The 26058-nt window shown below is 39.2% G+C and overlaps 1 protein-coding gene across 2 annotated transcripts in view; it reads left to right on the plus strand.

Moving 5' to 3' along the window:
- tbc1d22a (TBC1 domain family, member 22a) overlaps positions 1-19818 on the plus strand; it is a 142893-nt gene extending 123075 nt beyond the window's left edge. For both annotated transcript variants that reach the window (XM_079582775.1, XM_079582774.1), the window contains exon 14: positions 18783-19818. In XM_079582775.1, coding sequence (XP_079438901.1) covers positions 18783-18911 — 129 coding nt within the window. In that variant the 3' untranslated portion in view covers positions 18912-19818. The remainder of the gene's footprint in view (positions 1-18782) is intronic.
- Positions 19819-26058: the final 6240 nt, after the last annotated feature.

A 26058-nucleotide genomic window follows, 5' to 3' on the forward strand; every position in this document is an offset into this window, starting at 1 on the left:
ACTCACATATAAAAGGGATGATAAGTCAAACTTTGTTATTTGTTAAACCTTAACATGCTCAAAGTAATACTGGGCTTATGTTCATTTATAAAGCAAATGCTATTGATGCAGATACAGCACAGTCATTTTAGTTCAAGGTCTGTGTACAGTAGGTGCAGGTTATTTCATGCACATTTCCGTTTTCTCAACATACTGTGCCTGGATCAGAGTTTGCAGAGTTTTAGTTTTGTAATTGTGATTTTACTCTTTCTTCCATTATTTTTTAAAACAAAGTAAAAGGCAAAGGTTAAAGCAAGACATTATCTTTCATTTCAATTATTTCTAATAGATAGGGACCAAAGTGAAATATAAGTGATGTCAAAGTTTTGAGCTTTTTTGGCACTAGCTCATTATTTAATTACTTGCACTTTCTCCTCTTCTTTTTCTGGCACTGGGCACTTCATCACTGACATTATGAGCAGGGTTTGGGGGTTTAAAAAACCTTTATATCCAGAAGTCTCATTTTAGCACATCTTAAAGAGACAGTGCAGTAACATCTTGCAAAAACAATTCAAATTGGTGCAAATCTATGCATTATTGCTGTAATAACCACATCTGTTTAGCCGTAATTCCTTCCTCTGAAGTCACGCACTCTCACATTCAGGCTCCGAGCAATTTAATAAAGGTTTGCAACCTGTTCTCATCAATCTACTCATTATTACACTGAGCTGCACCCCTCAAGCCTGAAGGAGACGGAGACTTGTTACCTGCCACTTACCTCACCTTTAATGGCATTTACATTGTGAGTTATGGCTGTGCTTTTAGAGTTTTGACTGATTCCTGGTCTGCATTTTACAAGGATCTTATTCTTACAGTTGTGATTCTTACAGTTGTCAAAATCAATAAATTGACAGTTACACAGTATCAGCTGTGAGCTATCGGGTGTAATACCGTAATACATCACAATACAACGACCATCAACATGTAGTAAATTATTTTGCAGTGTGTTTATTTATTTTAATGAAGACACATTATTTTCTTGCCACAATTTTAACAATATATATATTGTTCCCAACTATTCTCACTTGACTTTAGTCCCAGCGTGTGATAGCGGTGACTCTCAAAGATTGCACTATTACATGCTTGGTGTCCTCAAAGGCCAATGCCATTGACTGATTGACTTCAGTTTTAATTTAAAAAAAGCAGTCATTTCAAGAGGATCACATGCGTTGTTATCAACATAGAACAGAGAGTGTAATGTGTGCATAGGATCGGCTTGTTTTGGTGGGATTGGATTGGTTCTGCTGCGAAATGAGGACGTTGCTCCCCTAGCAATCTGGCTTTCTCTGTTCCACCTCAGCGCCCGCACCACAGCTCTTAATGTGGGCCTGGTCTGCAAGGATAGCTTTACGCATACTCTGATATATGCACACGGGATATGTTGTTGGACACTGCTTTTAATGCCGGAAAATGCAAAGTGCCAGAGAAGAAATTACTGTATACTGCAAGAATTCAGCAAACATACCTGTACTTTAGATATTGAGAGGGAGAGGGATGGATGGATGGATTTAGTCATTAATGTACAGCATAAAATGTAACAACAGTACATCATATCAAATATCTTGGCAGTCTAATGGCACAAGGGTCTGTAGTCTGCTTCTGAACATACTTCTTGAATTACTCCTTTACATTTGGAAGATAGATATAATACTTTCTACTCCAGTACATTTATATCAAGGCTCTAAGGTAAAGCATTAAATTGGTTCATTGTGTTCAATGTGTTTTAACTTTAAAAGCCTAATAATGCACACTCATGAATTGTAGGTGACGCTTGCACAGATGTGCTGTCAAATGTCATTGACTTATAATGAGAAATACGTTTTGTTCACAGTCTTCATGTTTTAGTAGCTTCAGTTTCCACTGGGGTAGACTGACAGAAGTCTGTACATGTGCGCCAATGGTCCCTCTGACCACCATTTCATTCAATTTTAACAATAAGAATACATCAATAGAAATGTTCAGAGTAATGATTAAGTTAAGGCTGTAATAATGCAATCCATATTATGTTTTTATACTAGTCAATGCTGCAGTGTGATGAGATAGAGGGGATAGACAGGGACTTGTATCCACTTTAATTACTGCTCTATGAAAAGTGCAGACCTTTGTAAATGCCAGCGTGTGTCCTCTGATCATAACTGTGAGCGAGGTGTTTTAGGTTAGACTGCTGTTGGCAGTGAAGCAAAGGGGAGTCCCCTAGAGAAGCTCAGAGGAGTTGGAAATGTCAGCACTACTCAGTCACCGCCATGAGCAGCAGCACAACTTTGCTCAAAATTATTACCGCTATTAATTCTCTGTGAACATATTTAAATGTTAATCAAGCTGCAATTAATTAAAGTTCTTGTTTGTGTTTGGTGTGTGTTTTTTTGCATTTGAGTAAAGCCCTATATGCCACTGCAGCATATCAAATCAGTGGATGTCAAATTTAATGTTTTAAAATGTGTGGGGAACAAAACATACAAAAGTTGGCCAATAGATGTTAGAGGGAAAGTATATAGACATTCTATATTTCATGATCTACTTTGCCTCGGCATTCTATAGAATGACTCGGCATTTTCTATAGAATATGAATAACTAGACGTTCTTTAAAATGCCTGATTTACCACTTTGTATTTTTTGTGACATCATAATACACAAAAGTTAATGCACACATTCATTCATAAATCTGTAGCTTGTGCCTCTAGAGGCCATAAGTGCCACTGCTTAAATACTGCTAAAGTGGTGATAGCCTGCAGTTAGCTTTGCCCGTTTGCCTGTTAGCTTCTTCTGCGTGATTCCATTAGTGTGTATTGCGCCTCCGGGTCGGAGCAGGGAAAGCTGCAAGCGTGATTTTCTGGCCAGAGATACAAGGGGGAGATGAAAGACCCCCCAATCATCCCATTAACACTTGTATTACCCCCAGAGGGACTATGAAAAGGATCTATTAAGGTAAACAAGTTACTTAGTTTTGCTTTAAGTTTGGTTCTCCATATTTCATGTATTGATATATTTGTTATGTTTTTGTATTTGTTTATTTGGAGTTGAACTGACTTACCGTCTGGTATAATTATGAGAAACAAAGTGTGTCTCTGTCATAGTGCCAGCACCAAATTGTATGAAAATTGCTGGTCCCTTGTAGTTTAATAGGGACATCTGGTCCCTCTCTGTACTTTCCCAGTGCAGCCCTACAGTTAAAAGTATCCAAACCATGATGATCTCTATTAAAAACACAGTGATGTACTTTACACTTGTGGTTAATTCATTTTGTATCTCTGGAATGCTTGAGCGATGGGCCATTTTTTCACATCACCACCTTGCAATTTCTTTTTAAAGAGCTTAGTTCCTCCTTTGATTAATTTTGTCCTTTTACCCATTTATCAAGACCAGGCCACCTCATTTTGTACCGCCAAACTTTCTTCCCAAACTTGGCCTCTACCTAACTTATACCCTCTCTGCTCTGATGGATTGTGTTGTAGTCAATAGTGTTCAAAGTGAGACAAGGCCACCTCCGGTAAACAACTTTTAATAATCATCGTTTTGATTGAGCGCTGCACCGGATGTGGCACATGAATCTTTGGTGCCAAAACAACTCAGAAATCAAGAAAATCAGAACAAAACAGAAGGGCTTAATAGTGTGAAAGTAATTATCTGCACCTCGGTTTCATTCTAGTTTTTGTCAGCATGACTTCACTCTTTGGCTGCACGTATCCACCTATATGTCCTCCATCACTGACAACAAGGGTTCATTGTGAGGCCAACTCGCAAAGGGGCTTGAATTATTGCACTGTACTATTTTGATGACCAAAGCTGCTCTGGAAGTGAGTGGCCATCGGTCATAGTTTGGCATGGAACTGACAAAGTGTGAATGATGGTGCAACAATACTAGGAGCGTTCTTCATTAAAGTGGTCGCTATAGTCTTCCTGGGGCCCATAACACAGCTTAAAACATGTGTACAATTGCATACATACATCAGTGTAAATTATATTCATGCTTATTAATAGGGATGCACCAATACCACTATTTCTAAAACCGCTACGAGTACTTTGATTGAAGTACTTTCTAATACCGATAGGAGTACAAGGCATTTTCTTACTTTTTGAAGTGAATAGACGGTTCATAGACTGACTTTTTCATAGCACACTGGTTAGTATTTAGTTAATTTACTCATTTACATTTCCTTGCGTAGTCTACACTTTTAATAGAAGTTATATCAGAATTGAACTCTGTTAACAGACCGAACAGCTCATGTCCAAAAGCTCCTCAATGCCTGTGCTTTATTCATTTATCTATTTTTATTTAACAATAGTATTGAGATGGTTACTTATTGCTGCAGCTAAAAGGTCTCTTTTAACCTTTACTACAGCTCCGTGTAGATTTTCTCATGTGTTTATAGCAACTTAGCCTACAACACTTTTGATTGTTTTGCTGCAGCTCATTTTCGCTGAATATGGACATGCTGTATCTTTTTAATTTAGATTTTCGGAGTACTTTTTAGTCGGCAGGTTTGTTTTTCAGATGAATAAACCCCTTGGCATAAAACAGCATAACAATCACCAGAACTGTTAGCTGCGAGTTAGCGGCTAGTTTAGCAATATTAGACTATCTTGTAAACATTGCAGACTCCAGCAGCACTAACAACATTTAGCTCTGGTTAAATCCAGCACAGACTCTGATTTAGGGAGTGTAGTCTGTAATGCAGTCAGCTCTATGTGGGATGTTGTATTTCCACTAAAGAATTCTCAAGTTTGTTGCTATTTTCTCTCCTCAGCGGAGAGCTGCGACCCACACGAGCACTGGCCACACGTTAAGTGATATCGATTTCTGGTATTGGGACCTCATGTATGAATACGAGTACGAGTACAAGCATATGGTATCAGCCTGATACCCGATTCTGGTATTGGTGCATCCCTACCTATTAACTACGATACCAACACCTGTAATAGTCATGATAAATGCTATAAGGTTTGCTCTCGTTCATTAACGTATGTTTTAGATATTTTTGCCTTATGCTTAAAGGAACAGGCCACATACTGAAATATGTTCTTACCTGAGCTTAGACGGGTTGATACGTACCTGTCTGGTCTTAGTGCCTGCCCTCAGTCACGCAAAACGACCAAAGATGTTGTTAGCATTTGACCTCTCCCAGTGTATTCCTATAGCTCCAAATAGGGGTTATGTTGGAAGCGGGCTTCTTCCACGGGCACGCACAAAGACCAGACAGGTACGTATCAACTCGTCTAAGCTCAGGTAAGAACATATCTCAGTATGGAAAAACTGTGTTCCTTTAAGTTCCTTTGATTCCATGCGAATGAAGATCTAAATAAAACTGTTCTCCTCATACAATTAGACCTTGATAATGGAGCTACTAAAGCACCTGAGGCTATAATATGAAGCAGGTTGAACATGTCCTTAGTTCTTCTAAACCGGGTTGACAAACCCAGACATGGAGCAAATATATTATACAGCGCTACGAACAATACGTGTCTTAAACAAGCAGCACATAAGGAGTTTGTTCTCATTTGTTAACAATCTTTATTACACCTGAAATGCAATACTCGTTCTATTATGTGGATGAGAAGTAAGCCTTTTCATCTCAAATCTGCATCAGCCGCATGTGTCGTAAAAGTTTCAACATGATGTCACTACTGTCCATGCGCACTTTAACATAAAGGACATGTCGGCCGCTGCTCAAGGTGCTTCCTCCTCTTCCCTCTCTGCTCCTCTAAAAACATGTGCAATAGGCCAGGATCAATGATGCGTGCGTCAAAGAATGGTGGTGGTCAGAGGGACTGTTGGCGCAGATGTGTGCAGTCGCACTTCTGACTATAAAATTGCCTCATGTAAAGTACTTTTCGACTTCTATGCTGTGAGAAAGTATTTGCCCCCTTCCTGATTTCTTACATTTCTTTTTTTTTATACCACTCTTAAATGTTTCCAATCATCAATCCAATGTTTATATCATACAAAGACATTGATGAATTTTTAAATGATTATCACATTTACTAAGGGAAAGATCCAAACCTCTCTGGCCCTGTGTGAAAAAGTAAATGTCCCCTCTGTGATCCAGGCTTTTTGAAAAGCTGTGTTCAGTTTCATTTGTTGAAACAAGGAAATATCACATTTAGCCCGGTCAGACAAATATAGGAAGCTACAAAATCTCATAAGAAAACCTATAACGCCACGAAATGACTCCAAGACATCTGAAGATCTGCAGCTTCACTGGGCTCAGTCAAAGTCCGTGTTCGTGACTCAACTATAAGATAAACACTGAGCAAAAATGGCGTCCACAGATCATTCCAAGGCGAAAACCACTGCTGACAAATAAGAAGGCAACAGCTCGTCTCTCATTTGCCAAAAAACATCTGGATGATTCTCAAGACTTTTAGAGAAATGGTCTGTGGATTGACGAGACGAAAGTTTAACTTTTTGTCATGTCTGCGACTCGTTGAATCTGGCGTAAAATGTCAGTGTCAACTTTATTTATCTAGCACATTTAAAAACAGCTACATCTGCCCAAAGTGCTGTACGACAAACATTATAAAGTGCAATTAACGAGTAAAAAGACAATATTACGATATACAAAACATTAAACAATAATAACAATAATACATGCGTAAAAGCAACGCAACATTTGATAAAAAGAATGCCATGCCAAAAGTCATACATGGAGGTGGCAGTGCGGCGGTCTGGATCTGCTTTGCTGCTTCAGGACGTGGACAAATTCCTACCAGGAACTCCTGGAGGAGAACGTCCGGCCATCAGTTCAAATCAAGCTCAAGTTCTCAAGGATTCCAAACCAGCAAATCCCGAGCGATGTGAGAGACTCATCATCAGCTATCGCAAACGCTTGACCTCAGTTATTGATGGAAAGGGCGGCCCAACCAGTTATTAAGTTCAGGGGGGCATTTACCACAGAGGTTTGGATTTGTCTTTCCCTTAAGAAATGTGATAATCAATTGGAAACTGCATTTTGTATTCACTGGTAATATCTGTGTGGTATGAAAACTAACCTGATCAAAAACATTTAAGTGTGATGAACATAAACAAATAAGAAATCAGGAAGGGGAGTATACTTTTGCCGCAGAGTTTGGGTGACAAAGTGGAGGATTCTCTCCTCTGATTGGTCAAAGAGCCGTCATCTTATCTAAGCTGGGAACTACACTTGGTCCAGAGCAGGTTATGCGCTAATGGCATGTTTCCATGGAGATCTAACCTGCTGGAAAGTTATCCAGCTTTATAGTACAAACCAGGGTTAAACCTGAATTTACCCCGCTAGCCCTCTAATCCAGCTTCGTAGTATACCCTCAGAGCTCACCAGATGTGTAACATGTTGGTGACAAAATCCACTGAAAACCATTTTATCGGATTCTGTGAGTTAATGCTGAGCTTAATGTTTGGCAAAACAAAGCAAGTTGTTAAAATTGTTTAAATGTTTATCAGAGATGTAGAGAGGTGAAATAAATTTGAAAAGTTGGCAATAAACAGGAAATACTTCCCTATCGGCACCCCCCATAGCGCCACCCATCTGCGACTCCAGATTGAGTTGTGGACTGTTTTCCCTAAAAGCATTGAAACCCAAATCGAACTTCTCTCAAGTGGCCTGTCCCACTCGGTTCCCAGAAAAAGACAGCTTTTGCTTCAGTTTTTGTTTTATTATTTATTTGATTCATTTAAAAAGTGACAACAGCATTTAACATATGAATGAAAAGGAGCAGAAACCATGCTTGGTCTAAAGCTTGGTCCACTTTCAGCGCACAAAAAAATGACTGTTTACAATGACTCATGATCGTTATGGGGTTCTTAATTAACTGTTATAGTTTATGAGCATTTACTCATGAAGCATGATGAACTCATGTTATTTCATGATGAATACATGATGAAGTCATGACGAATGGGACACTGTGAGGTGTATGAGTGAGTGGTTGCTGGTGCAGAATAGCAGCCTCGCTTCTGCCCGTCTACCACGGGACTGCCCACCACCGAGTGTGGAGCGAATGAATAATGCACCAATTTCTTACGTGGCTTTATGAATCTGGAAAAATGCTATATATAACTAGTGCATTATTTTTATAATTATTATTTCATTAACAGCCCATGCTCATGACACTGAAGAGACTAGTTGAGCTTTTAAGGAAGCGGGAGGAGAATATAGGTAAGCAAAGCTACATACGGAGACACAGCTGCAGAAGTGCACCAATCTGCACCAATGGACCCTTCACTCACCAAGCTACCTTTTCCCACACACTTTCCCATCCTGGTGCTACAACCTGCTTAGTCAAGACCTTGTCATTTGGCAAATTCACACTTGAAATGGCTTTTATCATATTGTGTAATTTCCAATTATGCAAGTTTGAGAAGTATAGATCTTATACAGACTTAAGAAAACCTTTTTATGGAGAGGTGCAGTTGTTTAAAAGTGAACACTTATCAGTTAATAGTTTACTGTTCAATGAAATGATGCAATTATGTCTTGCTATGGGAAAACAGTTGATGCATTAAAAAATATTTTCAATCCAAACTAATTTAGCACATCCCATTTGCTTCTTTACCAGCAGTAACCAGTAGGCCCTCTTAAGCAGAGGCAGTTTGGCTCTGCTCTTCGGCTCTTACCTCCACCCGCTCCTGCATTAGCACCCACTGTTTGCCAGAGTGCCTATTTTGTGTAATTATACAAACTACAGCAAGCTAATGGCCCTGACAGAGCGGCGCCCGGGCCCATTACACCTCAGGGTGCTGCAAAACACCATTACGAATGGCAGGAGCAGCCGCGATGGACCTGCATGTAGGTGATGGTCGGTTGGTGTGTTCATGTACATGTGTTGATAGAGGCATGAGAAAAATGCCTGCCAAAGAAAAGTTCTGTCCCATGATGGCCGTTTGTTGAGAGTGTTTTGTTGATTGAGCAAAAAAAACACCCGTCATCTCTTCCCCATTAATTTTTGCTGGGTCCTGGCCACTCACTGCCACAGGGTGATTCTGTCAACCACAGTAGTGAGACAGCGCAGCACCTTCCCAAGCACCTCATTAGAAAACATTAGGCTTTTTGCAAGTGCCATTTATAAAGGACTAAATTATGTCTAAATTTGGGGATGTCCTATCTCGGAGTAGGTAACCCCTATCTCAAGAGCCATATGCACCTCTGTAAAGCCTCTGGTGCGACTCTTTTGAGCTTTGAAGTAGTAAACCCATTAATGCAGGTGCTCAATTAGAACGTCAGGAAAAAGTACATTTACTTCTGTTATTCAACTTACACTGTGAAACTAATATATGATATTGACTCATTACATGCAAAGCTAGATATGTATAGTCTTTATTTGTTATGATTTTGATTATTATGGCTCACAGCTTGTAAAATCCCCAAATTAAAAATCATAAAGTTAGAATATTTTGAAAATGGACTGTAAGCCGTAATCATCAAACTTATAGCAAAGAAACACTTGATATGTGTCATTTTACATGTAATGAGTCTACACCATATATTAGTTTCCCATTTTAAGTTGAATTACAGAAATAAATGAACTTTTTCATTATATTCTAATTATACGACGAGCACCTGTGTAACAAAGAGTAATATAGGAATCTAAATACAGCAAGCAGCAGTTCTAAACCACAGCAAAAAATGACAAACCTGGGACAACTGCGACTTGAACTAATGGTCAAACTAATGGTCTTGTTCACAGAATATAGTGTGGGGCCTTGTCTTATCCACCTCAATTCAGATGCCCATGATTGGTATTGATTGATATATTATTATAGATTATAGTTCAGAAAACGTCATGGTCCGTTTGTACTATAACGGCTCACACAAGCAAAAAAGACTGAAGGAATAAATCAGAGAGGCTTGAAAAGCGAAACCGTCTTCTGCCAAGTCGACAGTAAGCGCTGCAATTGGAGGTGAGAGAACTACTGAAGGTGGCTCTAAATGATATTGGATTATTGGAAGGAAATATCTTCTACCGCAGTTGACTGATGAATTGCAAATTAACAACAGTGATCAGAACGTTCAAAAATCGGAAAGGGGAAATCATGTGCTCGAGGTAGAGTTCTGGCCACTCCTGCATTCGAAAAGAAAGTAGTAGAGTTGCCCAGCTACCAATTATCACGTCCACTACCTAATACCATTCCATTTCATCCACATGGTTTGTGACATCACACTAAGACAACTTCATTGCTTTAAGGCTTTAGTCAATCACTGCTGAATATATTGTATAAAGCCAGCAAAGCGCACCTCATAGTGTTCTATCCACTTCACTTCGCTCATTCTTGCCAGCATATTTGGTTTACGGCTGAGCTGGCTGTGATCTCAGACTGTGTGTTTTTTTATGAGCTATTGCACAGGTAACACTTGACTGTATTAATAGCAGCTGAAGGACGGATGATTTCTCTTTAAGTCTGCACTGCTCATAACAAATATTTATGTTGTAGAATGCTTCCAATGCCAAGAGTGGAAACATTTCCTGTTGAATTATGGCTTGTCATTTGTTTCATTTATATTGTTTTGTTTTTTTGTACTGCGTATTAAACCTAGAAAGTAAAAATAAGTATGTGACAGTAATCCATGAATGTGATTCCGAGTTCAAAGAAACAAAAATGTTTTACCATTATTTAATTTTTTATTTATCCTTTGACCTCTCCTTTCATCTCCCCTGGTGTCTCTGGCCAGAAAACCATGCTTGCAACTTTCCCTGCTCTGACCAAAGCACCAATACACACTAATGGAATCACGAAGAGGAAGCTAACGGGCAAAGCTAACTGCGGGCTGGCGCCACTTTAGCAGTATTTACAGCCAAGTTTGAATGAAAGAAAAATTCTTTATTGTGTAATTGGATGCACAATATCCCTCTCTCCCTTTGTCTTTTATGTCAGTGTAGTATTTACTCTTAATTAATGACAATTAATGAGTAAAAAAACACAACAAGCTACAACACCTGCAGTGGCACTTATGGCCTCTAGGGGCATGAGTTACTTAGTTCTGCTTAAAAAAAGAAACGCTGTTGAATAAACAAGAGAGGATCGTTGTTGTTTGTGATTTTCACCGGATGTTTTGGTGAGTGGTGGGTAAACAGCTGATTTATCCAGGTGTGCAGAGCAGTTTATTTAAATCACTGATCTTTTACAACGCAAGGGGGAAGCAATGCTCTGTTTGTGAACATTGTTTTGACCCACCATAGAACTAATGCTTTCTATTAAAGGAACAGGCCACCATTTTTCCATATTGAGATATGTTCTTATCTGAGCTTAGATGAGTTGATACGTACCTGTCTGGTCTTTGTACGTGCCTGTGGAAGAGCTTGTTCGCTTCTATCTTCACCCCGTTTGGAGCTCTTGGAATACAGTGGGAGAGGCCAAATGCAAACAACATCTTTGATCGTTTTGCGTCCCTGAGCGCACGCACAAAGACCAGACAGGTACGAATAAACTCTTCTAAGCTCAGGTAAGAACCTATCTCAGTATGGAAAAACGGTGGCCTGTTCTTTTAAATACATTTTGTAGTTGCAGTGGCCTCGGACATGACGGCATGGCGATCACTCCTGTAATGTTATCTTCATATTGTGTCGGTGGTTACTCGGAAAATTATTATTTAATAGGCACATTGTCAGTGATATTCCAACTACTTTGAAACAATTGATTTCGGTCATTTGGGAGGTTAACAGTATACTGTATAGAATTCACAGCTTCCATGCCCAGTGCTTTTCTAATCAGATTCTTAAAAAAAGAAGCCTTTGCACTGAGCCTATATTGACAATCTGCCTCTCAGTATCAATGGCCATTAACCAGTTTAAATCCTGCCAAGTGTAGGAGATGGCAGCTAATTGCCTCTCGGTATAGTGTAGCGTGTACAGTAATGGTGAATCAATGGGTTAGTTAGCATTGCAGGACAAATGGATATACATGGCTGAATAGGTACAAGTGCTTTTTCACTTCAAAATCAACTGCAATAAAAGGCTGTTGCTCAGACTCAATGCCAATCATAGCAGCCTTATTAGAAACATGTAAGAAGAAACATTTACAAAAGCTTGTTTTCTACATTAGTAGTAACAAATAGGATTACTAATTAGATGTGATAGATCTATAAAGGATGCATCGATGTCTCCTCCCATGAGAGGAGCTAACGGCAGCTAATCATTCTCGGTCAGAAACTATGATAGAAATACCTAAAGTGGCCTTATAAAATAAATCGGCCACTGCTGGAGCGGCCAAGTGCTTGTATTTTATGAAATGCTGTTAAAGATGAACTGATATAAGATATTTGTAATGATCAGATGACTTCATGTGAGCTGTTATTGTAAAATAGTCTGATAGTGTCAAAAATCCAGTGATCCTTATTAAATGTTTTTCCATTAGTTTATTAATAGATATAATTGATAATTGATCTGCAACATCATGGCAAGTAAATACTTTATAGATCTCACAATGAAAATAAGACACTTTTTCATTCAGAGAAAGCCATTTTCTCCAAGTCTCTTGGTATCGGTTAATAATGGAAGTCGGCAGATACTCAAACCTTGTATCGGAAGCAAAAAATCTGGATCGGTGCACCTCTAGCTGTGAGCAACCTTTTAGATTTTTTTGAAACTGGTTTCCATATTTTTTTTTCTCTCACAAACCAACGTCACACTGCTTTATGATGGGATCTTTTGGTCAAGAACTGTATGACACCCCTGCACTGTCTGAAGCTCCATTGCTCCACTGAACGGTGTGGATGGATGGATGGATGGATGGATGGATGGATGGATGGATGGATGGATGGATGGATGGATGGATGGATGGATGGATGGATGGATGGATGGATGGATGGATGGATGGATGGATGGATGGATGGATGGATGGATGGATGGATGAAGCGAATATTTACGCATCAGATCTGGTCAATGCTTTATCTGATTTCCACCAGTAATCGTATTTTCTGTAAACCTAGTCACTGTTAAATAACAATAATAATACATGTACTGAGCGCTTGCTTGGTCTTTAAATCCCAATTATTGTTCCTTCTGATTGTGCTGGAGAATTTTCTCTCTTTTCATTATCACGGTTTGGGCCTCTCACATTGGAGTGGTGCCACCTGTGTAGAGTGGAGCGAGCAGCATTCCCCCCTGACGGCGAGATGTATGCAATTAAACCATATTAAAGTCATTAGCCCGACACAAGTGATAGCCAACAGATGGTTACTGCGCTGAAATATGCTCTTAATGAAACCCCTCAATAGAGCGGTTTGGCTTGTGTGGTGGCTAACAGCTGTAACGCTCAACTGCAGTGCTTGATTAGACCATGGTCGCTCCATCTCCTTGCATAGTAATTTCTTCCTATTGTCAATTTCTAGATAGCCACATGTTTTGTTTTGTTTTTCTTGCCCTGATTTCTGTTAAGGCCGTGACGAGAGTAATTTTCTAAGAGACCAGAAGTTCTTAGCGGTTTTTAATAGCGTGCTCCTGTTATGCTGAATTCAAAATAATTTCATGCGTTCATCTTACAGGCAGTGCACAGCCCCACAGGAAGCATTGGGTAAACATGCTTTGTTTACTCTGGAGCTTATGGAACTGATAATGTGTGTTTTGAACCAGAAGCCATGGAAATTACCAAACAAAAGAAAGCACCTGTATTGTATGTGTGTTGAATAGATTACATGTTCTCTCTGTGTGTGTAGGTTTCCTCTTTGTGTTCCCGTCTGAATGAAATGAATACTGTAGCATCCATCACGGTGGTTCCCAAACTGTTAGTTGGGCCAAACCGTACTTTTAATGTTGCGCTTTTAAAAATCCTTAATATTTTGATCACATTAAAATGCCCATACAGTTTGGAAAAGGCCCAAAGGTTTTGTGCTTAGTGTTTAGTTTTAGTAGCTGTATTGGATTTAGTAGATTGACTGATTTTGTATTTTTAGTTTCTCAAAAACTAAGTACACATGTGGCTCAAAGTTTGGGTTAATTATTGTTTTGCCTTTTGCACTCTGTGAATATGAAAAGTTTCTGTTGTTTGTTTACACATATTTATGTTTTGTGTTCAGTCTTGTCTTGCACAAACAACACATAATTAATCAGAGGTGTGACAGTTGGGTCTTTCTAATGTTTTTATACTGCTGCAATAAATCAAACTCCCAGAAGAGTATCAGAACAGGAATTATCGAGCTGAACTTGTCAAATAGCTGTAGTGTGACACTGACAGAATACCTCATGTCTTCTTTACTAACTTTTGTGTACTGTAACTGTATTATGTCACAGTTATGCTTTCACTTGAGGATGAATAGAATACAGTTACTTTACTTATATTAAAGGAAATGCCGTATTTTCCGGGCTATTAGTCACATATTTTTTCATAGTTCAGCTGGGGGTGCGACTTATATCAAAATATATAATTTCACAAGTTTGTTATTTTCACACTGAAAGCCGTGAGAGGGCGTTATCGGCTTGTGTACCAGTATCTGCTTCTCCTGTGCCACTGAAGATTTAAAAAAAAATGGTAATCGAGCAGCAGAAAGAAAGTTTGGAGTGAGCAAGAAACTTGTGAGGGAAAGCGGAGGTTTCTCTTACGGCAATGGTGAAAACAAAAAAGCTAACTGTGGGCAAAAAGCTAGATGTCCACAGCTAGAGGGACGAGTTCACAAATGAGAGCTTGAACAACGTGATGCCGGGAGAGGCTTGTAAACGGTGCAGTTACGCCTCCATGCACAGGTAGTTGCCCAAGCTGGTGCGACCTATACTCCGAAGCAACTTATAGTCTGGATAATACGATACATTCCCGCGCTCATTTCTTAATTTTCTTGCTTCATACCAGGCTTACTTAATTTTTTCAGCTTTATTTTATATTGCTGTAAGAAAAAACATTATTCAAATTCAATTGATGTGTGCACCATTCATGAATCCAATTGTTTTACTGCAGCCTGATTGCATTATCATTATTATTAATATATCTAAAACAATTCTATGACCACTCTCAAATATCGCAGAACAGTTTCAATAAACTTTTGTACTAGTCGATTTATTTTGTCTTCTGTTCGACGCTCTTTCACAACATAGAGAACAAGACTCCACACATCAAGTATTTAGGGCAGGTCTGTGTATGAGGGATGAGTGAACAACCCAATGTTCACCGATAAAAGAAACTCCTGCACACTGCCTAACTTGCAAAATAATACAAGCTACTTGTGCAAGTTCGGCACTGTGCTGGGATTTCTCTTATTGGTGCTCGATATTTCCAAAATGTTTCAAAGTTTGTTGTTATTTAAAAAAAAAAAAAAAAAGTTCATTGTAGCTGTGAGCTTCTAAGATTTGCCGCTGGTTTCCAGTGGTAGTTGTATTTTTGTTGTTGTTGTTGTTGCCTGGGGCAGTGGATACAGTAGGGTCTTGTAGAGCCTTGGGCAGTCCAAACCAGTTCCCTGTACTCTCAGCATACATATTTACACAAACAAGTGTTGATCCTCATAAACTGTTCCCTAAACGCACACCTATACTCTGTACAAATCCATCTGTTTGTTTTGACCCTTTTTTGTCTTGACTTTGTTCTTTTTCAAACACACTATTAGCCACGGCTGATTTGTATTCGCCCTATGGCTTCTAACAGATGCTCTGCAGGACACCAATAGTTCAAACCCTTTATAAGTAATTTTATATTCAGGTTTCTGATTGTTTTCACGTGATGAGACAAACATAACCCTGCTGCTCGTAGTGTGCTGCTGAATTTGAAATGTAAGTGAATAGCAAAGGCTCAGCAATGAAAGGGGAGAGTTGAGAGGGGGCCTGCATTGAATACAGATGAGAAAGCGGTTCGCAGAATACAGATGATACGGCCCCACCTCACACTGTGCAGACTGATGCTTTAAAGCAACTGTCAAAGTCAAGGTCATGATCTTTTCAATTGAGCATTTGTGATGAAAATATATAATATATAAAATACAAACACTGCAGCCCAGACCTGTACTATGGCATTCGGTCCTGACCTGCAATGGTGAGTATAATGTCGCAATGTGGCCAGACCTTAATTTGATAAACGCTCACCCACTGAGTCACAATATTATGATGTTTTCTTCTTTCACCGTGTAGCTCAGTGCTCCCCAACCTTTATCCTGCTCGGGACCGCTGCCAGACCTTATATATTTCCAAACTAAACTAAACAAAATGATCATCAGTCTGCCTTGGGTTAAAATTGTGATAAATGCCAAAGCTATGTTTACTTTACAGAAGCACAGTTAGTCGTTTTATTGCAAAGCTAGCCCTTATGGCAGCTTTGAGCCTAATTAGTTCGAAGAAAAGTTGCACTTTTTCACCCTCTCGCGGAATACAAATGCATTTTGTTGAAAAGTCACTGGGGTCGTTTCACTGACTCATTAAAATGGACCAGGAAGGAAAAAAAATTAATGACACCAAACACCTCTAATTTAATACGTGGGAGGGGAACACTGCACACTGCCACGGCTGTAGTAAATACAGTACTTCCACCTAAACTTTTGTGTACTATGACTTTCACAGTAGTTATAAAAAGAAAGGATCCTTTTATAACTTACCGGCTGTTTAACCAACATTTTTTAAATTTTCTGGTTTGAAGGCTAACAGACCCGGTCCAACCAAATGGCCTTTCTTTGTTTTGGCAAAAAGAAGTGCCAACGAACCAGAGCATTCATTTGCATTATGAAATGAGTTTTTACAATAGTTGTGCCCTGAAGACTAGTGCTTGGAACAAGAAAGCAACTAGAGTTGCCAAAAATGGAACATAATTCAGCAATATTATGAACAACTTACAAACTGTGATAAAGATGCACTGAACAGAGAACTGCATGAAATGAAACTTTTTAAACTTTGAAAACAAAATCATGAATATATGTATAACGTGTTTAGGGGCTCTTCTAATTTATTCATTGACCTTAGTACAGTAAAATTCTTATTATTTTATTCAAAGCATAACAATTATGATGCAGGAGCATTTCCCAGCATCACATCAGCTCTTTGTTGAGACGGTAGTTCAATCCTCAGTTCAGTCATTTGCACGTCCTTGGCTTTGCACGGAAATCTCCTCACTGCTGCGAGCTGACATGGAGTGTGCACATCCATTTGCCTTGATGTGATTGGTCCTTCCACGTGATAATCAAAGAAGGTGATTGGTCGTAAACCCTGCTGTCGCTGCAGTGACAGCCACATACATTTGGAGCCTGCTAACCCGCCTCATTCCCTCTGAAGGAGAGTGTTATTGACCGTGATTGGACTGCGGGCCCATGCTGTCTTTCCTTTTACTTACTCTCTAATGTACAAAACAAGGGTCTGGGGATAGACCTGAGCCCGGCTGGATTGTACTTGACATTTTATTCTTTCTCTGCCGATTTCCTCTAGATTCAACGTTTGTTAAATGTGTATTGGTTTTACCCAAGTGCATCTGGTCCTGAAGTATATATATTATAGGGCTCACAAGAAATCCCGGCATGTTCTTTTCTTTTTAGTAGGAATGCAGTCTACATAACAATCATGAAAATCTAAATTATCTAATGACAGACTGCATTGACATAGGTAATAGACTGTTTGCTAACCCTGTACTTTAGACAAACATGCTTTAATATTATAGCTGCTCTCATCTTATTTCAGTTCTCTCTCAAATGGAAGTGCTAAAGCAATTTTGTCCAACCCTCAACTTTTTCCCCAATTTATACTTTTTCCTCAGCTTTTTCCGTGCCAAAACTCATAGCGGTGTATCACAGACACCATTACCTATCCCCTGCCAGAGTGCGCTGAAATAGCTCTATATTTTTCACTTTAATTTTTTTAATGTTAATAATTTAATTCGAAGTGACATTAAAATATAAACAACCCTGCTGTAGTGAGTTTTGGACATATTTATAAAAATGGCAGCATACTTTATCAACCATATTTTCCAGTGGCCCCACGAGCAGTAGAGCTGATCACTGTGACACCATAAAATAGACATTTGACTAATCAGCAATATTGAAGCAAAGCAAACATTTTAAATAGGGTTTTGTAATAATTTTTGCATATGCCTGTCACATCGCTGGGTGTAATTAAGTTGTTTTTATAGCTAAGGTGAATTAGAAATTCAAACAATTTTCTCTAGTGACTGACGCCCTGTCACCTGCTGAAATGATAGATGTCTTTTTTTATTACACAAATACAGCAGAGGTATACTGGTAATTAACTGTAATGAAAGCATTTGCATAAAAGCATGATTTTATCCTCAAGCTATATTTAAAAATGAGCTTGTCAGGCCGTTTTCTGTGACATTATTCTTTAGAGTATAATAAACCACCGTCTGCCTTCACCATCTCCTGTCATTCTCTGTGAACATCTGCTGATTTATTGCGGCTTTTACAATCGACATTATCCATTCTCCGAAATGTCTGTTTATTTTAGTTTTTCTTACCTTTTCCGCCAAGCTGCACTTACCGTGAAAAAGGGAATTTGTGGCTAGCCTTTGAAAAATGTCACAAGAATAGAATGTAAATTAGATTTTTTCTTTTTTTTTTCCCTCCACTGTCATCGATAAACAAAGAAGAGTGCTCAGAATATCTTTCCCAAATGTAAACACTGTTTGCTTCGCCACAGCATGTAATTGCATTTAGATATTTATTTTGTTGTTGGGATCTCAAATAAATGTGTCATAAATCTATTGCAGATGCAAACATTCTCTGTTGTGTTTGTGCCGAGCTTTACCTAAAGGTTTCAAAGGTCAACTTTGCTCAATATTGCAATCACTTCGGTCGTGCCGTTTTCAATATTAGTGCTTTGCCAAACAGTTCTCTGATTCCGCCTTCTATTTCTCTCATCCACAGGGACTGATGATTCTTCTGCAAAACCTTCCCACCATGCACTGGGGCAACGAGGAAGTCAGCGTCCTACTAGCTGAAGCCTACCGGTTGAAGTTTGCCTTTGCTGATGCTCCTAACCACTACAAGAGATGATAGGCCTTTTTGCTCCTTGTGCCGCGGACTCACTCCTCTCTGTGAAACTAGAGGTTTACTGGAAGGACTGCCTCTTGTTTAAAATCCTTTCTGCTTTGGGCCGTCCACAATTGAATCAGCCAGTGACTGTGAAGGACACGTTTAGCATCTTTTTAAATTATATCGCTCCCATCAGCTTTGGCGCATAGACTCAGACTTGGATGTCAGAAATGCTAAGGCTTTGATACAACCCCAGGTGTAAAAGCTGGACTGTGGCATGACATCACCTGGGGGGTTTCTGTCACGCTCTGAGAAAACGCTCTTCTTTGCCTATTGTGATCCCGACACCATGACAATACATTGTTTTCTCCTTTCCCCTTCAGGCAAAAATGTGACCTTTTTTTCAGTGCAGGAAGACAAAGCATGACTGCGAAAGGGCAAATCTCCAGCTTACATATCTGAGCTCTCTCCTGGTCACCACCTGAGAGAACGCCAATGTTTTTGGTACATACATTATGTTAATTATCATGTTTTTTTTTGCTTTGTGATTAAAGTCGATGCCCAAGATGCTACGTCTTTGCCAATGGCCTTAAAATGAAAAGTTGGTTAAATTATGTATGCACAGATTTAGACATTTTTAGACCATATTATTATTGTCTCAAAGTTGTGCTGGGATAATTGTGCTGCAAAATTAATCAGCTCTTTTCACGAAGCATGAGATTGGCTCTGTTTTATTCAACACGCCAGGGGGGGCGTCTTCCTGCAGCATTGTATTCCTATAGAGGCGATTGCAAACCAATCAATATTTAAAAGGATAAGGTTCTGGTTTAAAGCAACAAAAATACAAATGGACTTATTTTTGAACTGCTACCCAACGTTTAGTGTTGGGCAACATGTTACTGATGATGCACAACAGCTAATGCAAACTTTAAAAACAGTGGCACAGTCTCAAAGGGATATTTCAGGATTTTTGACATAGGGCCTCATTTCCTAGTTATCCAGAGAGTTGCTGGTACCTGGAGATATTTATTTTGTAAGTCATGCAGTTCTTATGTTTGAAGAGTTTCATGGCGCTAGGCTAATGCAAGGCTAGCGCATTTCTACGATGTCAGCTAGCCTGCATTAAAAACAGTCTTGCGCACTCCACAGTGCACCTGAGCACCTAAGAACTGCATGAATTACAAAAAAAAATATCTCCAGGTACCAGCAACACTCTGGATAGCTAGGAAATGAGGCCCTATGTCAAAAATCCTGAAATATCCCTTTAAGCTTTAAATCAAACTCACTTAACTTTGTGAACATTTAGTCTCCACTGTAAAATCTGTTCAGTGATTGTTCATCGAAAAACATCATGCTCCGTGAAAAGGGTATCACAATCAAATGGAAAATGCCATTCTAATGGTCGCAATTAGCAATTCACAACGGGCCAAAGAAACATGTTCCCTCTGTTGAGTCTTATTTTATACAAAATCTTCTCACCCTGTAGTTTAGACGTTTAATTTCTTCTCTTAAAAGTTGATGCCTGATGAATTTAACATGTGCACTGTGAACTTTAAAATTCTGTTTGTTTTCCAATCTACCGTATTTTCTGGACTATATGTCGCTCCGGAGTACAAGTCGCACCAGCCAAGAAATGCATGATGAAGAAGAAAAAAACAAATGTCGCTCCGGAGTATAAGTCAAACCAGCCAAAAAATGCATAATGAAGAAGAAAAAAACATATATGTCGGAGTATAAGTCTCACCATTGGCAACTACCTGGGCACGGAGGCATAACTGCACCATTTATAAGCCTCTCCCGGCATCACGTTGTACAAGCTCTCATTTGCAAACTCGTTCCTCTAGCTGTGGACATCTAGCTTTTAGGCCGCGATTAGCTTTTTTGGTTTTCTTCATTACAGTGAGAGTAACCTCCGCTTCTTTCTTCTGCTTGATTACCGTTTTTTAAATCTCTTGTGGTACAGGAGTACACAAGCCTAAAGCGCCCTCTAGCGGCTGTCAGTGTGAAAATAGCAAACATGTGAAATTATATATTTTGATATACAAGTCAGCCAAACTATGAAAGAAAGGGGCGACTTATTGTCCGGAAAATACGGTACTCGCTAATGCAGTACTTGTCTTGTTGCCTGTTTTTCGGGTTGCACACTGTCAGGCAAATGGAAATTTCAAATCGACAGTTAAATTTGATGCTTTCTGTGTATTTTATCTGTTTATAATCCAATATTGTTTACAGGGGTCAGTACATTCAGTGGTTTGGGGGGGAAATAAATGGCGTTTGCAAATTTATGTAAAATGAGGCATTGAGTGGTTACGTACAAGTGGTTAGTTAAACTGCCAGCCACTTGCTTTAATTAAGACACTGTAACAGAAGAACACCAAATGGTTGATTTAGTCTGACTCACGCAATGACTCTAATCAGCGTCGAGTGGTTAATTATAAAGCATCCAAAATGTCTGAAAAGCTGTTACATTGCAACATCCAATATACTTTAGAAATTACCCATCATTTGGACGGTAAGTGTAATGTGCTTTGATATTCCTTTGACAATGTGCTGTATGGAGTATACTTTTCAATATAAGAAGGTCAAACTGGTTTCTTTATTGTGGCCCACACAATCATGTCTATGCTGCTGCTTTTTTTTTTTTCTTTCTTAAAGCACCAACACTAAAATCTATGCTACTAATATAAAACAATGCCTACTAATGCCGAAACTTAACAATATTTTACCTGTTATTAGATTAGATTGGACATGCTGTGGCTGTGTATAGACCAGCCAGAGCAAAACACTCAATGCACAGCTATTGTACGTGCAAGTTATTACAAATTATATTAACTTTGCAAAGTACATAATGTAAAACAAAATACAGCTTTTAATTAATGAAAGTACCTTGTAGCCCGAACTTTACCTTAGGTGTCCATTTTCAGCGGCAAAATACAGTAAACTGCGTCAGACTCCAAACCGTTGCCAACTGAATGTTCACCATACTTCACCATCACCCAATTTTAAGTTCCATGAAGTGAAACAGTAATGCTCATGTGTCAAAAGTGTAAAAGCAGCATAGATTGGAGACCATATGACTTAGTTGTCATCAGAGATAGGCTCCTGTATCGACTTTTAAGTCAGTGCCACAGGCTGCTGCCCCTCTGACCCTTCTTTCAGTTTCACAGACCACTGTCATGCGATGCACTCCCAGCAAGGCACAAACTATGTAATGCCTTATTTTGTATTTTCTTTGTCAGCATTTGTCAACTGTTCCCTCTGTTATTTGGTTTTCTTGATGTGACAAGCCTATTAAGTTGTGCCTGACTTTGGAGACGTAAGACACTCTGATATAGTGTGACCTTAAATCAACTTCACAACAATGACTTTAGAAATTGTGTGGAAGAGAATTTACTCTGTATTACCGAGTATCACTGTTCCCTTTGCCCATTCCTGTTACCACGATGTTATGGATTGTTTTAATTATGATCAAGATTTGGGGAAATGTGTTTCAATGAGCCAAAATTATTTGATAAATCATAATGAGTGAACAGATGTGTGTGCTTTCAGTGAGTGATTAGAGAACGGGCCCGTCTCCAGATGTGCCAGGCTAATGGTCAGAATCACCGGGCACTAGGTTTTAGTGGTAGGGCAAACCGAAGAACATGCAAGCTCCACACAGAAAGGCCCCACCCAGTCCAGGATCAAACCCTGGACACTCTTGCTTTGAAGTGAGCCCACTAACCTGCTCCTTTGTTATACAGACATACCGTATTTTCCGGAGTATAAGTCGCACCAAAATATAAGTCACACCAGCCAAAAAATACATAATGAAGAAGAAAAAAAACATATATAAGTCCCCCCGGGCTATGAGTCGCACCAGCCAAAAATGCATAATGAAGAACAAAAAAACATATTAGGCCTCCCGGAGTATAAGTCGCACCAGCCTTGGCAGCTACTAGAGTTCCTTAAGTGTGAAAATAACAAACATGTGAAATTATATAATTTGATATATAAGCCAAACTATGAAAAAAGTGTGACTTATAGTCCAGAAAATACGGTACTAACTGTATGCCAGGCTTACCACATATTACCAGAAGAATCCTTTTTTTTCCCTAGGCTATTTAAATAAGATTTGGGAAAGTTTTGTGAGATAAATTGGGGATTATTCCATCCATTAGACCTGAGAACATATATTTTATGGGTAGCATAAGCAAGGCATACAGTAGGTATGAAATATAAAGCCATACCCAAAGGAAGTGTAAGTAGAAACTCTTTCCCAGCATTATCCAGAGCATTTACTTCCCCCAAAGCTGTGTTGCCTTATTGAACATATAATCATCATTGTGTCTCAAAGAGTAAGCAGATATGCTTAGATAGAGAAACAATTACTGCTGGAGGCTGACAACAACTTCTGTATAAAGTGTCAATGTCTGTAAGCCGGGCAAAGACGGGCCGATGAGATTTCCCACAGTACTTAGAACATAATTATTATTTCACAATATCTAAACTGGGACTTTAATGAGTGGTGAAAATGTTTCTGAGCGTGGAAGTCACAACACAATTTTTGATTTCTGAATGTTTCTCCAGTGTTGCTACAGTGTGACATCAGTTCAAAACAACATTGGCGACCCATTTTTTCTTTTTTCTTTGGTAAACAAACACAGAGCATTTGTGGGAGCGAAACCTGTCTCTGCACTGTCATCCGTCTCCATAGCGATGAAGGCCCAAAAGCATTTTGGCTGGAGCTCACTTTTCAATGTTTGGACAAAATCACAAGCCAAAATATTCATCTACCCTTTCCTTCCTTTTTTTTCTTTCTCTCTATTGACTTTGACTTTTTTTCACGTGGTTTACAAAGACAAACAAAAAAAGCTGAATAACTGTCTTGCAGTCTCGCGTGTGTGGCTGAGCAGAGAACCTTGAAAATGAAACCTGTACAGAGAAGTTTTTGAAATTGTAAATACAAAGTGTAAATAAATCCTATATATAACAATGATGAATTCTTTCTAAATTCTTTCTACTCTTATTTTTTTTGTATCTGTTGGCATATTTTATTTTACACACTCTTACAAACCATTAATGACATTTAGATTGGGGGCGGGGGGTAAGTGCCATTATCATTGTATGTTTTTGGATAACGAGGGGTGAGAGCACAGGGAAGGGAGGGAGTTCAGCTTCCTGATAGCCTGGTGGAAAAACTGTGCTTCAGTCGACCGAAAATTGTTCAAATTGATCAATTGTTTGGAAGGTTTTCACTGCTGACAGACCCTCCTCCCAGAAAACCAACAAAACAATTGATCCTGGAGCTTTGTAGAGAACACTGTGATCGAAAGTAAAGGCGCCATGCTGACCACTCATACAGCCGCTGGGTCACTTCAAAGTGAAATACTCACAAATATCAACTCCTATTTCACCAAAAAAAGTTACATAATGCACCTTTAATGAACCAATATTGTAAGCTCCCTTAAAGTATAATAATTTACTGGCTTCTTTATTCTAAATCAGGCGGTTTTCCTACAGAGGTTTTCCAGTTGGGGAAAAGCCTTTGAATGTGTTGTCATTGAGGGGAGGATATTTGGTGGTTGTGGATTTGGTCCCAGCTCCTCCACTCCCTCGTTAGTCTGAGTGATGTTCACGAACACAGCCAATTATGTCGCACTGGTCACCAAAGACTCCAGTCACTTCTAGGGAAATTAAAAATACATTAAACCCAACAATGTGGCCCGCGAGGAGCTCGCAGATGTGCATGTGCGAACAAACATAAAAACACACCATTAGTCGCGAGCTGGTGATGGAGACACACAGGAAAGTACTAACAAAAGACTATGTTTTTTAAATGGACGTTGTGCTATTCACACTGCTGTAACTTAATTATATATATAGTGTGTGTGTAGGTGTGTGCGTGTGTATGAATATATATATACAGTATATATATTTATATGTATATGTGCATGCTAAATTCTCATTCAAAGACATGTACTTTACGTTGTGCTGCTTCAAAACCACAAAACCATAAAAATGTTCGAAGTAATGGGAAATAGTACATTTAGTGTGGCTTGTTCACTGTTCACTAATCTCACGGCCTCAGGAAAGAAGCTGGACTGTAGGTGAGAAGTGTTTGCTTTATTACTCTTCAGTCTTCTGCCAGAGGGAAGAGGGACAGACTGTTCATTTGAGGGGTGTGAGGGGTCCCCCATGATCCTTGTGCACCCCCTTCCCAATAGCCAGAGGGTTTTTTAAACAATGTGACTCGTAAGCTGAAACCTTTAATTTTCACATACAAAAGCTTAGCTTTCGCTATATGTAAACAGTTTGGCCCAGTCAAAAATGGTGCCAGTTATTCAACAAAAAGGACATCTGTAAAAGAGCTCTTGCACATTACAAAGTGCATTGAATGGGTAATAATAAATATACAATATACTCACCTTGATGAAGACTGATTGTACAGCATTCCCTCAACCACATAAGCTACAAGTTTGTTGATTACATTGAAAGACCAATACTGTCCAAAGCTAAGCATTCTTGTTTGGGAGCCGAGGGCAGCTCCATCATGGTTTTCCTGTTTGGCTGTATTGTCTGTATTTTTCTTTTCGCCAGTAAGTTCAAAATAATGTAAGTACTTCCATGATGTGAACGCGCTCTCTGAAAAACTCTGCCATGTTGCTGACCTGATGTGAAGTTTTGGAGGACACAGTCTTACACACTAGCACTGACTTAATGCGCTGTCAGTCTGAGCAGCACTGCAGCTGCAGACGGAATGAGCCGAGGGAGAAATCAGGACTAAACTAACGCCTTACTGAATTGAAAGAGAAACTAGTACTAGATTACCTGCAAATGCAAAACTAACTTGTTACTTCACTTGTTACTCTGTGAATGTCATCTACTCTAATCTACTGTTACTAAGTAGCCCCCAACACTGAAAATAGTGTGTATGTTACAGCAGTGCGCACAGTCCGTTCTGAAGTGAGATGTGGTAGTTATTTAAAGTTCCCCTTCAGAGCACTGGCCACATTTCTGAACACAGTGGGCAGCATAGGGTCACTGACCATTCACTCCAAATCCACTCAAAGAATTTCTTTAAAAGTTTGAAGAGGAAGTCCTTCACAACCCTTACTTCATATGATATATATATTGAAAGATACTGGATTGCGTGTGTCCATATTCTAGATCTCTCGGTGCTTTGTGT

Source organism: Gobius niger, assembly GCF_951799975.1.
Source record: "Gobius niger genome assembly, chromosome: 2".
Lineage (NCBI taxonomy): Eukaryota > Metazoa > Chordata > Actinopteri > Gobiiformes > Gobiidae > Gobius > Gobius niger.